The following is a 13,576-nucleotide window of genomic DNA, read 5'->3' on the forward strand; positions in this document are numbered from 1 at the left end:
AACAGTGAGCCTACGTGGTGTGACCTTGTAGAGAAAGATCTTCCAGAGGTCCTGAGTTCAATTCCCAGCCACCACATGGTGGCTTCCTACCATCCGTAGTGGGATCCGATGGCCTCTCTTCTGGTGTGTCTGGAGACAGCTACGGTGTACTCATATACACTAAGTAAATAAGTAATTTAAAAAAAAATTATTCTTCAAAGGGAATGGCTACCTATACTTTCTGTTTGACTCCCAAAGGGCCGGTTTCAGTGTCTAAGGAGAGTTTGTCTCATGTGCTGAGCAAGGATGGAGGTGGCAATGTCTCAATCATTGTCCTCGGAGGTGCAAAGGAGGCGCTGGAGGCTCACCCAGGAACATTCACCCTGTGCATCCGCCAGCGCAAAGGGTTTGTTAAGATGGCCTTGACCCATGGGTAAGTGGCTTTTTCCCCCACCATTTTGTTAGAGACAGGGCCTTGGTATATAGTCCAGGCTAACCTGAAACTCACTATGTAGCCCAGGCTAGCCTGGAACTTATGATTCTCCTGCTGAGCCTGCCAAGTCCTAGGATTATAGGTATGAGCCACCCCGCCTGGCCTAGTTAAGTGACTGTTTGTTTAGGGTGAGCATGTTTTAAAAGGATAAAACACTATATGAGCACAAAGAATGATAATAACTTTTCTAGTCCTTAAAGAACATTCTCCAAAGTCAATGAGAGTGGAGTATAAGCTTTCTACCAAGGCAGTTTGATGTCACAGCGTATGGCAATCTAAAGAAACAACAGTGGATGCAAAATTTTGCCTACTCAACAAAATGGGGAAAGCCAGTGTGTGTGGGGGGAATAATTAGCTTACCCTAAACTTGACTTTCTATAGAATAAAGTTCTGGCCATGGCTAACTTGGTGAAGTACTTCCTAGGGATTTCAGGTACAGCTTAAAGCACTTTGAAGTCCACGCAACTTCAGTGTTTCCAAGTGGAATAGGATACAGCATGGGAAGGGTTGGGCACGGTATCAGTTACTTTTCCCATTGCTGAAAAATGCCCAATTAAAGCAGTCTGAGGGAGGAAGGGTTTATTTGGGCTTCCTGTTTCAGGGGGATACAGCCCATCTTCCTGGGGAAGGCATTTGGGGAGCAGTAAGCCACTAATGATGTTGCACCCACAGTCTACAGGCAGAGAGCCATGAACAATGGGACTTGGCTCACTTTTTCCTTCCCTCCTCTTTGTTCAGTCCAGGACCCCAGCCCATGGGATGTTTACAGCTTATGCGCAGGGGTCATCTTCCCCTCTTCATTCAAAACCCATGTAAGAACACCTTCGCAGACACACCCTGAGGTGTCTCTCCTAGGAGATTCCATGTTCACTCAACTTGACAGTGAGATCCAATGTCACTGGTACATATAGATTTGAGGAGGTTTTCTTGAAACCTTTGGATGAACGTAAATTATTTAAATTCATATCCTTGAGGTTGTGGGTGGGGGGAGGGTTGATTCAGGGTTCAACAATTTAACATGCAATTATGAAGACTGGAGTTTAGATCCCAGCACCCACACAGCAAGCCAGGCATCCTGCAAACACACATATATCCAGCTCTGAGGGAGGGACACCTTCTTTTAGCTTCCATGCCTGCACAATGTGTGCACCTGCAGACACAGGTATGCATACATTTTGCTATGCACAACCAAACAAGCATTTTTGCATTTATTTGTAAATCTGTACTCTTCCCCTCTGTCCCTTGCAGTGCCAGTTTGGTTCCAGTATTTTCTTTTGGTGAAAATGATCTATATAAGCAAATTAACAACCCCAAAGGCTCCTGGCTACGAACTATACAAGACGCAATGTATGATTCAATGGGAGTAGCCTTGCCACTGATATATGCCAGAGGAATTTTCCAGCACTACTTTGGCATAATGCCCTATCGGAAGCTGATCTACACTGTTGGTATGTACTGAAACACACAAAAGGTCTTACTTCGTACCGTGTTTACCATTACTGGCGAGGTGCTAATAATTCAAAAGGTGCAGCCCTGGGTTTAGACCCCCTAATGTCCTAGCGCAGTGGTTCTCAACCTTCCTAATGCTGAGGCCTCCAATGCTCGTGACCCCCCAACTATAAAATCACTTTCGTTGCTACTTCGTAACTATGATGTTGTTACTGTTATGAATTGTGATGTAATTATCTGTGTTTTCTGATTGTCTGAGGCAAACCCTGTGACAGGGTCATTCAGTCCCCAAAGGGATTAAGACACATAGGTTGAGAACCTCTGTTTTAGACCTTAACTGAACTGTAACTGCAGCCTGCACATCTAATGAACTATCCCTTTTCCAATTTTGAGTGGCAGCTGGTTACTTTGCAAAATTCCACCCTTAGACGGGAATCCAAGTTTAGACGTGAAGCTCCTAGTGCTCCTTGGTGGTCCTGTTTCTCTGCACTTGCCCCCCCCCCCTCCGTAGCACAGTGGTTGACTGGTAGACAACAGCAGGGGTCAGAGGCTGAATCCGTGAACGTTTCTAGGAATGTCTTTACTGGAGACCATCTCAGCATCACGTATGTCTTTGCTGGGGACCTTCCCAGCACCACGAGTGCTGAGGTGGGACAGAGAGTTAGATGAAGGCAAAGGACTGATGATCTCTGGCCTTGTAACTCTCTCTCATTGTTCTCGGGGTCAAAAGCTGATGGCCTCTGGAAACTTAACTCTTTCTTACCGTTCTCTGCTAGTAAGCGCTGGTTTTCTTTCTCCGGAACTCTCTCTTGGTATTTTGTACTAATTAATGCTGGTTTATTTTCTCTGTTGCTTAAGGACCTCTTGGTGACCATCTCCAGAAAAATTACTTATTTGCCTTTAGCCTTTCCTAGATGGCTCCTGACATCTTCACAGCTACACACCTTGGCGTCAGTCCCTTACTGAAAGCGTGCTTTGTGTCACTAATTATGCTTATATATGTTCTGGTATAGAATGATTTTATGTATAAAAGGTGAATGTCTGGGTGACTAGAGATGGAGAGGAGTGGAAAATGGGGCAGCATCCATCCTGGACATGCCTGTAGTTTCACCTCTGGAGGATATGAAGGCAGGAGGAACCCAGGGTCAAGGCTAGCCTGAGTGACACACAGGCTTGCAGAATAATTTTTTTCTGAGGCTTGGAAGAGACTGGGAAGTTCAAAATGAGAAAGAGCTGAAACATGCAGGACTAACCACAGCTTGTGCTTTATATGAGATGGAAATAAGCTAATATCTAAAATCTGAACATAGTGACTCATTTTTAAAATTTTTCTGACTTTTTTTTTTTAAAAAGATTTATTTGTTTAATGTATATGAGTACACTGAAGCTATCTTCAGACACCAGAAGGGGGCATCAGATCCCATTACACTCAGGATCTCTGGAAGAGCAGCCAGTGCTCTTAACCGCCATCTCTCCAGCCCGACTTATTTTTTTAGATCCATTTCACTAGGATTTTCTTCATTTCTTCCCTTGCTCTCCTCCTCCCCTTTCTCTTTCATAACAGTCTCACGTAGCCCAGGCTAGCCTGGAACCTAGCTAAGTAGCCAGGTGTTCTTGAACTGCTAATGTTTCTGTTTCCACTGGAACCGCTCCTGCTGTGTTACACGGTGTACATGTACACACATTACATTTTCTGCCATCAGTTTATATGAGCTTTGCTGTTCAGATGTTACTATTTTTAGCTGCCATATTTAACTCAGGTGGGATGTAGGAGTCTGTTGATTAGTTACTACGGGGAACACAGGCACATTTCAGAGTACAACTGCAGTTTCACGATCTGCTGGCTCACTTCTTTGGCTTCATATCAGTTCATCATTTTGGCTCCCTTGTGTAATGCTGTTGATTTGGGGGAGAAATAGAATGGAAATTTTGAGATATGATTTGAGGAGTAAGTTTAATTAGATGCAGTGCATATGCTCCCATATGAAAATAAAGGGCATTCTGTTGAGTTAAAGGATTATAGTTATTACCCCACTGTGTTAATCTTTTTTATTAAACTAGAGTCACTTGCCATCTGACATAGTTAAATTGTGCCTTTCCTGACAGAGCCAGAGTCAAATGCAGTTCCTAAATGTGAGCTAGCTGTCAAGACACTATTATCATCCATACTGTGCACTGGGCTTCGTTTGGAAACTCAGAATAAGGGGACATTCCATTGGCTCCTCCCTCTGCTTCCTCCCAGTGATTCTTAGTCCACAGCAGCTCTGGTGGCCTGTTATTATCTGAAAAATTTAAATGAAGCTAAGAATATGAACATTTCGGGGCTGGAGAAATGGCTCAGCGGTTAAGAGCACCAACTGCTCTTCCAAAGGTCCTGAGTTCAAATCCCAGCAACCACATGGTGGCTCACAACCATCCATAACGAAATCTGATGCCCTCTACTGGAGTGTCTGAAGCTACAGTGTACTTACATATAATAAATCTTAAAAAAAAAAAAAAGAATATGAACATTTCATAAAAGCCCAGCTGTCATAATCTTAGGACAACAGAAAGGGAGTCAAGGATTCCAAACTAAGCATAGGCCCAGGATGCCAATTCCCAGGCAGCTGAGGCAGGAAGATCACGAGTTCAAAGCTGACCTGGGCTGTGGAGTGAGTTCAAGGCCAGCCTGGACATACGCTACCATAGTTAGACTCTATTTAGCTTAGTGGTAGAGGAGTCGCCCAGCATGCGAAAGTCACATTCGGTTCCCAAACCTGCAAGAAGGAAGGCTAGGAAAGAGGAAGAGAACAAAGGAAGAGGGAAACAAGAAAAGGAGGGAGAGAGACTGGCTCTTGGGAGGTATGTCTTAATGGCTGTGGCTCACGAGTCCTGAGCTGTACACAGATTGATATTGACTTTAGGAATCCTTTTCGTGCATCAGGGAGACGGGCTGAAGGCAGTGGTGAGGTTTAAGGTCTGACTCCAAGTGACCAGATGTGTTTCCTTTTCTCTCAGCCTTGGATTTTCCAATTCTGAGAGAGAAGGTAAGCATAACTGGCCCTTCCTCCCTTGGGCGTCTCCAGGGATCACGTGTCATGGCGCACGCGCAGCTGTGCGGGCCCCAGTGCTGGGAAGGCGCAGCAGACGCACAGGACAGCAGCCTTCCTGACCAGCTTGTGAGGGTTCCCAGTGTACTGGGCTTTCCATGAACAGGGATTCCTGCCAGAAGGTTAACCCGGATCAAATCGTGAGGAAATAGACAAATGGCTTATTTAAAAAAAAAAAAAAGACAGTTTGTGGAAGGACCCTGAGGAGGAGACACTCAGAGGCACACAGCTGTTGTGAGCTGGGAAGCAAATGCAACCGTGACGAATGAAGCCCTTGACAGAGCTTGAATGTGGATTATGAAATGTCTCATCATGGCGTGACTCTGTGCGTGATCATGGCGATTCCTAGGACACTTGCCATTCTTAGAAAATAAAATAGGGGTGATTCACACAACTGAGTTAGTGCCATCCATGATCTCACTTCAGATGTTTTGCAGACATAAATAGCATGCCTGACATGGTGGTACATGTCTTCAGTCCCAGCATTTAGGAGGCAGAGGCAGCAAGATTGTTTCACGTTTAAGGCTAATCGGGGCTACATACTAGATCCTGTCTCAAAACAGAACAAATAAATGAACAAACAAACAAAAACCCTAGTAAGAAACTAAGTAGGTAATTTGGCTGGTGGAATGCTTGTCTGGCACGCACAAAGCCAAGATTTGATTCCCAGCATAAAACAGATAGGGTAAATCAATACCTTTAATCCCAGCACTGGGAAGGTAGAAGCAAGAGGATCCAAAGTTCATGGTCGTTCTGTGCTATATAATGACTTCAAGGCCTGCCCAGGCTATAGGAGACCTTGTCTCAAAAAATTATATATATATATATATATATATATATAATTCCTATGTATGCTGATGTACATATGTATACACACACATGCACACACACACACACACACACACACACACACACACACACACATATATATATATATATATATATATATATATACTCTTACACATACAAAGCACACAAGGAATGGTTGCATGTGCTTTTGGCATTCTTTCTAAAAGGATAAAGAAATGTGTTTTATTTTAATGAAACTAATTCCAACCCACAGAAGAGCCAAATAGTCCACTGTGTCTTAAATCATCATATACTAGAGGGGGGAGTACAGGCTGAGGGATTTCTGAAATAGAAGGAAAAGAAAGGGGTGAAATTTAAGTTTTATTTATAAACTTATTTATAAGCAGGAGATTTAAAAAGGAAAGGCTAGTGTCATGAGGTCTCACAGAAGTGGGTTAGGAGACACATTTATATGCTGGGTTCACCAAAGACAAGCAGTTGCGGGAAAGTATCTAAAGTATACGTAGAGACTAAAGCCAGGAAAGCATAATTGTAACATAGTCTGCAAGGGATCTCTTGACTACTTCCCTGGTCTGCTGAAAAGAATTTTTTTTTTTTTCCTGATACAAGGAGAGCATCGCTTACATGGGAGTTTTAGTTCCTTCTCTCAGGAAGAAAAGGGAAAACCATAATGCCCTTCTCACATCACAAAACTATCCTCCGCCATGTTTTAAGTGTTGTTCGCTCAAAATTACCCATGAGCCAAAGTGGCAAACAACAAGGCATACTTATAGCACTTCAGTGCCCAGTACTGCGTGCTAACTGCTCAATGAAGGATCACAAGTGAGTGCCCGTGTGCTGTCACGCAGCAGAGTGCACATATGCATGCACACACACAGGCCATCCTTTGAACTTCCATCAGAGACTGGATCTGAACTCGGAGATCTTCCAGCTCCCAAGTTTATCCACAGCCACACCTGACCACATATGCCCACCTGTTCTTTCTCCAGTGGTACACCTTAAGGAGGGAGCTTCCTTCATGAGACTAGGAGAGTCTTGTTTGGTGTGTTGGTACAAGTTAATAATCCCAGTGCTTGAAAGAAGCTGAGGCAGTTTGAGGCTAGCCTGGGCTACTTAGTGAGTTCAAGGTCAGTTTGATTACACAGAGAATCTATGTCTAAAAGAAAAATTTTTAAAAAATCAGGGAGAGTTAAAAACTCTATGGAATCTTTCTACCTACAGACGAGCAGAATAAAGATGTTTCTAACTTGAAAGATCTGTTATTGCTGTGAACAGATACCACAACCAAGGCAACTCTTATAAAGTCAACATTTAATTGCAGCTGACTTACAGGTTCAGAGAGTCAGTCTGTTATCATCAAGATGGGAGCATGGCAGCATCCAGGCATTCATGGTGCAGGAGGAGCTGAGACTTCTACATCTTCATCTGAAGGCTGCTAGCAGAATACTGACTCCCAGTCAACTAGGAATAGGGTCTTAAAGCCCACACCCACAGTGACACACCTACTCCAACAGGGCCACACCTTCAAATACTGCCACTCCCTGGGCCAAGTATATTCAAATCACCACAATCGATTCTTTACTTCCCTGAGGGAAAAAAATGAGCATCCATGTCCAACCCTCCTAACTGCTGTCTGCACTGGCTCACGAAACTCCTTGTCCTCTAGCCTAGGTACCTGTTACACAGTGGTAGCTTGGACTTGAAGCAAGAGGGATCCTTGGACTGATTGTGCCCTCACTTCTTTCCCCATTCTCCGCCCCAGATAAACTTATCACAGGACGAGGAGATGAACCGGGCCGCTGTGGAGGCCACAGATAAGCAGCCGTACTGGGATAGCTGCACAGGATGGAGGGCTGCAGCCTCGCAGCAAGGCAGCCACCGTGCAATGAAAACATAGAATGTGCCAGGTTGGGGAGTTCCTCCATCTTTCTGAGACAGGGTTGTAGGCTTACATTAAAAACAAAAACAAACAAACAAACAAACAAACAAACCTACTTTAGGCCGGGCGTGGTGGTGCACGCCTTTAATCCTAGCACTCAGGAGGCAGAGGCAGAGGCAGGCGGATTTCTGAGTTCAAGGCCAGCCTGGTCTACAAAGTGAGTTCCAGGACAGCCAGGGCTATACAGAAAAACCCTTCTCGAAAAACAAAAACAAAAAACAAACAAACAAAACCCCCTACTTTAATAAGGGTTCTTAAATGCATTAACCTCCCTTTTAGCCCCTTCCCAATAGAGCTGTAGGAAAGGAAAGGTTAATAAGGCCAAAGAAAGCAAAAACTTCCTGCTTCGCAGGGCCTCACTCTGTAGCTCAGGTTGGCTTGGATCTGTGAGGGAGAGGCAGTGACGGCATCCTCCCTAGGTTGTTCACGCGATCTATCTAATAGCATCTGATAGACATCCGTAAGCCTTAACGCTTTTAATAAGGGTTCAGTCCAATTTCAAGAAGCAGGAGGCAAGCTGAAGCCACACGGGAGCTTGTTCCCATTGGTCCCACTGCTCCCATGTGGGTGGTTCTCGCCTCACAGCCGCTTGTTCCCATTGGTCCCACTGCTCCCAGGTAGGTGGTTCTCCCCTCACAGCCGCTAGATGAGCTTCCTTGAGTTTTGTAGTCTAAGTATGGTCTCGATGATGATCAAATTGTCCCTTTATTACCTCTAGCTTATCCCTAAAAAGCATTGAGCTTTTCTAACCTTCTAATCCAGTTAGGGGACAGCTTAGGAACTGGAGGAAGGGATGCTAGGCTTAAATATTAAGTTCCTGTGATTTGGAACTTTTAACATCTCAGAGGAAAGCAGGAAGGGCTATGCTCATCTTACAAGGAGAACATCTTATGATTACTTCAGTCGAAAGGGGTAGATTTGAGCTCCTGGGAGAAGCTGCTGAAATATAACGGAACTTAATAAGAAGGGACTTAGTTAGCTGTGGTGTCCTTCCTAGGGAAAGAAGCCCTAATTGAGAGGTTGAGAGGTCACAATTCCTATAACAGTAAGCTGTTTTTACTCTGCCTTAGACAGCAATGCCTCTCTCCACAGTCCCCACTTCACCGTCCCGTTGACCTCTCTCCCTGAGGTAGTCTCACTAAAAACTACAGCTATTTCTAAAAGACTACAAGTTTACTGGTCCGTCTGTGTACAGATTTCTCAGATTTCCTTCCTCAAAGGTCACAACTGCGAGGAAGCTTTATAGAACAAGTTGTATTCTCCCATCCCTTGCCCAGGAAACTTTAGGGCAGAGAGAAAACTAAGATGGGTCCAGCCTGCTCACTATGTAGCCAAGGTTGCCCGGGAACTCCCAGCCTTCCTGCCTTCACCTCCTGAGTGCTGAAACTACAGGTATGTGCCAGCACTGGCTTGTTTCCTCCAGTTCTCTCTAATGTGTGTCAAAGGACTGGTGTCTACTGTGCATAAATCAGACTTCGTAAAGATCGAAGGAAACTGCCCTCGAGTGTTTGGAGGCTCGGTCTAGTGAAACACTCAGCAATTAGGGAGTGTCAGTCCTTCCTTCTGTGCCTCTCAACTCCCATATTCATGGTCTTTATCACTTGCTGCCTCTTTATTCCTTCACGATTGCTTAGGTTTTTAAAAAATAACCACCTTCCATTACTGGCACAGGTTCGCTCTGTATGTAGCTTGAAGAAAGACAAAGGAACCCACCCCCACCCGACTCCCCTTTGCGTACTGCATCCCCCCACCCCCACCCCCCTACAGCGGCGCTCACAGTCCTCATGCCCAAGCGAATGACTTCAGAAGGAGTAGTTTGCTTCAAGGTTTGAAGTTAACCACCCGGCTCATCCTGGCCTTGGGCGCATAGCAACACCAGGCCAGCAGGGGGTGCAGTGTATACAGGCCGTCAAAGACTTGTATTTCTGAATTTCCAAATTCTGAGATTGTTATGTAAACGTCTTTTAAAATATGTACAGAAGCCGCCAGATTTATTTACAACCAATAGGTATTTTTGTAATTATACAGATGAAACAGATACTTTTGGGGGGGGGGAACATTCATACGATACAGGTAAAATAAATGTGCTGTTCCCCACCCCTGACCCAATCCCCAAAGGAAAATGTTGATCTTGCCAGGTTTTTCTTGTACACTGAAAATATTGGTGCACCTAGAAATTTATTTTTTTATAGATGGGATCACACTTCATTTTGCAACTTTTCTTAGACATTTTAGGCACTGTGTGTGCCACGTTATTTGTTATTTCTTTTTTTAAAAAAGATAGCTGCCTAAGATTCCGGTGAATAACTGGAATGTAGCTCAGCCTATGTAACTGTTTTCCTAATGAGCTGTGGTTGCTTTCAGTTTTGTGACTAGATGACTTTCTCGCACAGAGACTTCGCTGTAAGTAAGTGACATTTTCAATTGTTCTGAAAGATATTTTTTAAAAAGTCATAATAGAGGATGTCACGTGACCTGAACATTTCACAGTCAGTCACAATAAGAACCCTGTGGTCTTGCTTGTCAGCTGTGCCCAGGGGAGAATGAGAGTGACGTGGCTCGCAGCAACGCCTACTCTGCGCACAGCTGCAGTCGGCACAGCAGCGCATTTGACTCAGAAGTCAAACCACAGAATGACAGCTCAGTGTCTGCTGAGAAGGGAAACTCTTTATTTGTTGTCGAGTGGGATGGTGTGACTGAGGTAGGCAGCCAGTGAGCTGAGGAGAGGACTGGAGCCAGCGGGCTGGAGGGAAGCCGATTGGCAGCCCAGCGCTCAGCTGCCCACGGGAGACCCAGGCTGCGGGTGGAGTGGTGGCTGTCCTCAGGGATGACACGTGCTCTGTTTTCCACAGTTGGCCGCCCCATCCCTGTTCAGCAGACTCTGAACCCGACCTCAGAGCAGATTGAAGAGCTGCATCAGACATACCTAGAGGAGCTAAAGAAACTGTTCAATGAACACAAAGGGAAATATGGGATTCCGGAGCACGAAACTCTGGTATTTAAATAACCTCCTTCCTCCAAGGCATAAGAAAGGAAGGCAAGAAAGCATCGTTGAGAAAATAAATAAATAATTTCTCTGGTTTTTGTTTTGTTTTTGTTTTTTGTTTGTTTGTTTTGACTCTAGAATCAAGTTGCAGCTGAAAAGAATTAGTGGTGAAGACCACTGCTGTTATTTTATACTGTGATAAATAAAAATACAGGAAAATGGAGGTCTGGGGTTATGACCAAGTGGTACAATGCTTACCTACCATGGGTAAGGCTCCAAGGTTGGTTCATAACAGTGGAAAATAAAAATACACTAGATGATTATAGCACAGGATTGAAGATGACTAAGACTTAAAAATCTTCTGAATTTAGGGAGACTATATCATTCTTCAGGTTCCTAAAAGTCTTAGAATTACTCATGCGCTCAGAGCAAAAGCAAAATACCAACTTCAAAGCGCCTCTAGACACTAACTGAGCAATTCTGTGGCTTAGGGTGGTATCGTCACTGAGCAGGGCAGCTGTTGTTTGGCACAGCTGGATATTTAGAGACTGTGTAACTTGGCTTACAGAAAGCTGGAGAGACAGGGCTCTTACGTAAACAGAACATTTGTCACCGAATCATGTCAGTTGTATACTGGGTAACCTAGGTCTTTCAGGTCACATCAATGCATTTTTTTTCTTAAATCAGTGCAGAATTGTTTTGCCATTTTTGAAGCAGGATGAGTCTGCCACTTGGAATCCCATAGGAATGGCCAGAGTCGTTTCGCTTTACACTCAGAAATGGGTGTATTTGCAGTGGCAAGGCAAGTCTTTTTGGAAGATAGCATCGCCCTGTTTTAGGATGCATTGTAGGGTGCTGGAGATGTGGTATGCAACAGGAACACTTGTAATCTTCTCCCCCAAGAGCCTTTTCACTTAATACAGAGTCGGGGCTTCTCTGCTTGCTGGTCTCTCCCTGGTGCCTGGCACAGCTTGGGGCGATCCCAGGGCATAAAATATGTACTTGCCCAGTGGGTGGAACAAATAACATTGCTATAATGTGAAGCTTCTCCTAAAGCTATTCCATAGTAATAGGACCTGTTACAAGCCAGGACCCACAGGAAATGGGAACACTTCCTGCTCTCTAGTTGGCCCACACCAATAATTGACAATCCTACACACTGTCATAAGCTAGTCAGGTGTTGGCTATTTAGTCACTGAGCGGGAGACTGGCACTAAAACCAAGGACCTTTCCAAACCTTCTGCGCTACAGCTGCTTGTGATTAACTCCATCCAACCACAGGTCGCTCCTGTTAACAGGCTTCAAGTTCTCAAGTGTAAAGTCTGGAGAGAACCTGGAATGTGCTCAGTGCCATGCCAGGGCTGGAGAGATAGGCTTTCGAGGACAAGGACTTGAGCTGCAGTGACTAGAACATACAGAAACGCCAGGCACTGTGCTGTGTCCCTGGAATCCGACCCCTGAGGAGATCAAGGAAAGTGGACCACAGGAACTCACTGGCAGGGCAACCCAGTGAGAGACCTTGACTCAGAAAAGATGGCAGACAGCCCCTGTGGAAGGACAGCAGAGAGTGTCCTCTGGCTTCGTTGTGCGTGCCATAGCCATGCACATATGTCCCCATGCATATGTGTGTGCATGCATACATACTACACACACAAAAATCATGCTACACGACAGCAAGAGTGGGAAAGTGGTTCACATAGGGCAGCATGATCCTTCCCAGGTGCTCCACACGCGCCATCTGAGGATCTGTTGTCCCAAAGCTTTGAAATCCATCGTTTTGCCAAAGCAGAGCCTTTAAGTTATTAGAGACCCATGAATCCATCCTTTGAAGATGCTTTTCAAAAGCCTGGGATTGTGATTTCTTGATTTCACAGAGGAGTAAATTTTAATTCCATTTAGTGACGAGGCCAGGCTGATTGTCCATCACAGCTGGATTGCCCAGCTGGCAGCCGAAGTGCAGGCTTGGCAAAGCAGAGTTTGCAAATTGAAGAAAACATTCTCTCGTGAATTTATACAAAATTTTGATCTTAAAAAATGTTAGGCCTAAATGACTCGCAACTTGACATGTGGGAAACGTTATTTTCGATACCTATTATAGACGAGGGTGAACTTACCTCGTAACTTCTTAGGGTCTCCTGGAGACTTAATCAGGCCATGCCAGTGGTCTCTCGGATATTTAGCATAGCTGTAAGTACCACATGGATCTACAGATGGCAAATGGGGGTTTTGTAAGGAATCCATTACATGCAAATGCCACATCACTAGTGCAGTTTCACAGAGGTCTCTCCAGTTGTGAATGTTCCATCTACCATACAATCACATGAAAAGCTTAAGCAGCAAAGTAAACCAACCAGGATTAAAGGCATGTGCCGCCACCACCACCCAGTACATGGAGCTAGATCCTAGGAGGTGTACTGGCTGGTTTTGTTTGTCTGGTTTTTTTGTTTGTTTGTTTGTTTGTTTTGTTTTGTTTTTTGAGACAGGGTTTCTCTGTGTAGCCCTAGCTGTCCTGGAACTCACTTTGTAGACCAGGCTGGCCTCGAACTCAGAAATCCGCCTGCCTCTGCCCCGCAAGTGCTGGGATTAAAGGCGTGCGCCAACACGCCCGGCTTGGTTTTGTTTGTCAATTTGACACAAGCTGGAGTTGTCACAGAGAAAGGAGCCTCCCTTGAGGAAATGCCTCCATGATATCCAATGGTAAGGCATTTTCTCAATTAGTGATCAAGGATGGGAGGGCCCACTGTGGTGGTATCATCCCTGGGCTGGTAGTCTTGGGTTCTATAAGAAAGCAAGCTGAGCAAGCCAGGGGAAGCAGCCAGTAAGGAACATCC

General features: G+C 44.9%; 1 protein-coding gene across 5 annotated transcripts in view; it reads left to right on the forward strand.

The window, feature by feature from the left end:
- Mogat1 (monoacylglycerol O-acyltransferase 1) overlaps positions 1-13,576 on the forward strand; it is a 95,905-nt gene that overhangs the window by 16,273 nt on the left and 66,056 nt on the right. For 4 of the 5 annotated variants that reach the window (NM_026713.3, XM_011238707.3, XM_017322281.2 and 1 more), the window contains 3 exons: positions 238-412; positions 1,721-1,920; positions 10,612-10,841. In NM_026713.3, the coding sequence (NP_080989.2) occupies positions 238-412; positions 1,721-1,920; positions 10,612-10,766 (530 nt within the window). In that variant the 3' untranslated portion in view covers positions 10,767-10,841. Of the gene's footprint in view, positions 1-237; positions 413-1,720; positions 1,921-10,611; positions 10,842-13,576 lie in introns of those variants that run through there. The other variant, XM_017322283.2, reaches the window with a different exon arrangement.

Source organism: Mus musculus, chromosome 1 (genome assembly GCF_000001635.26).
Source record: "Mus musculus strain C57BL/6J chromosome 1, GRCm38.p6 C57BL/6J".
Classification (NCBI taxonomy): Eukaryota; Metazoa; Chordata; class Mammalia; order Rodentia; family Muridae; genus Mus; species Mus musculus.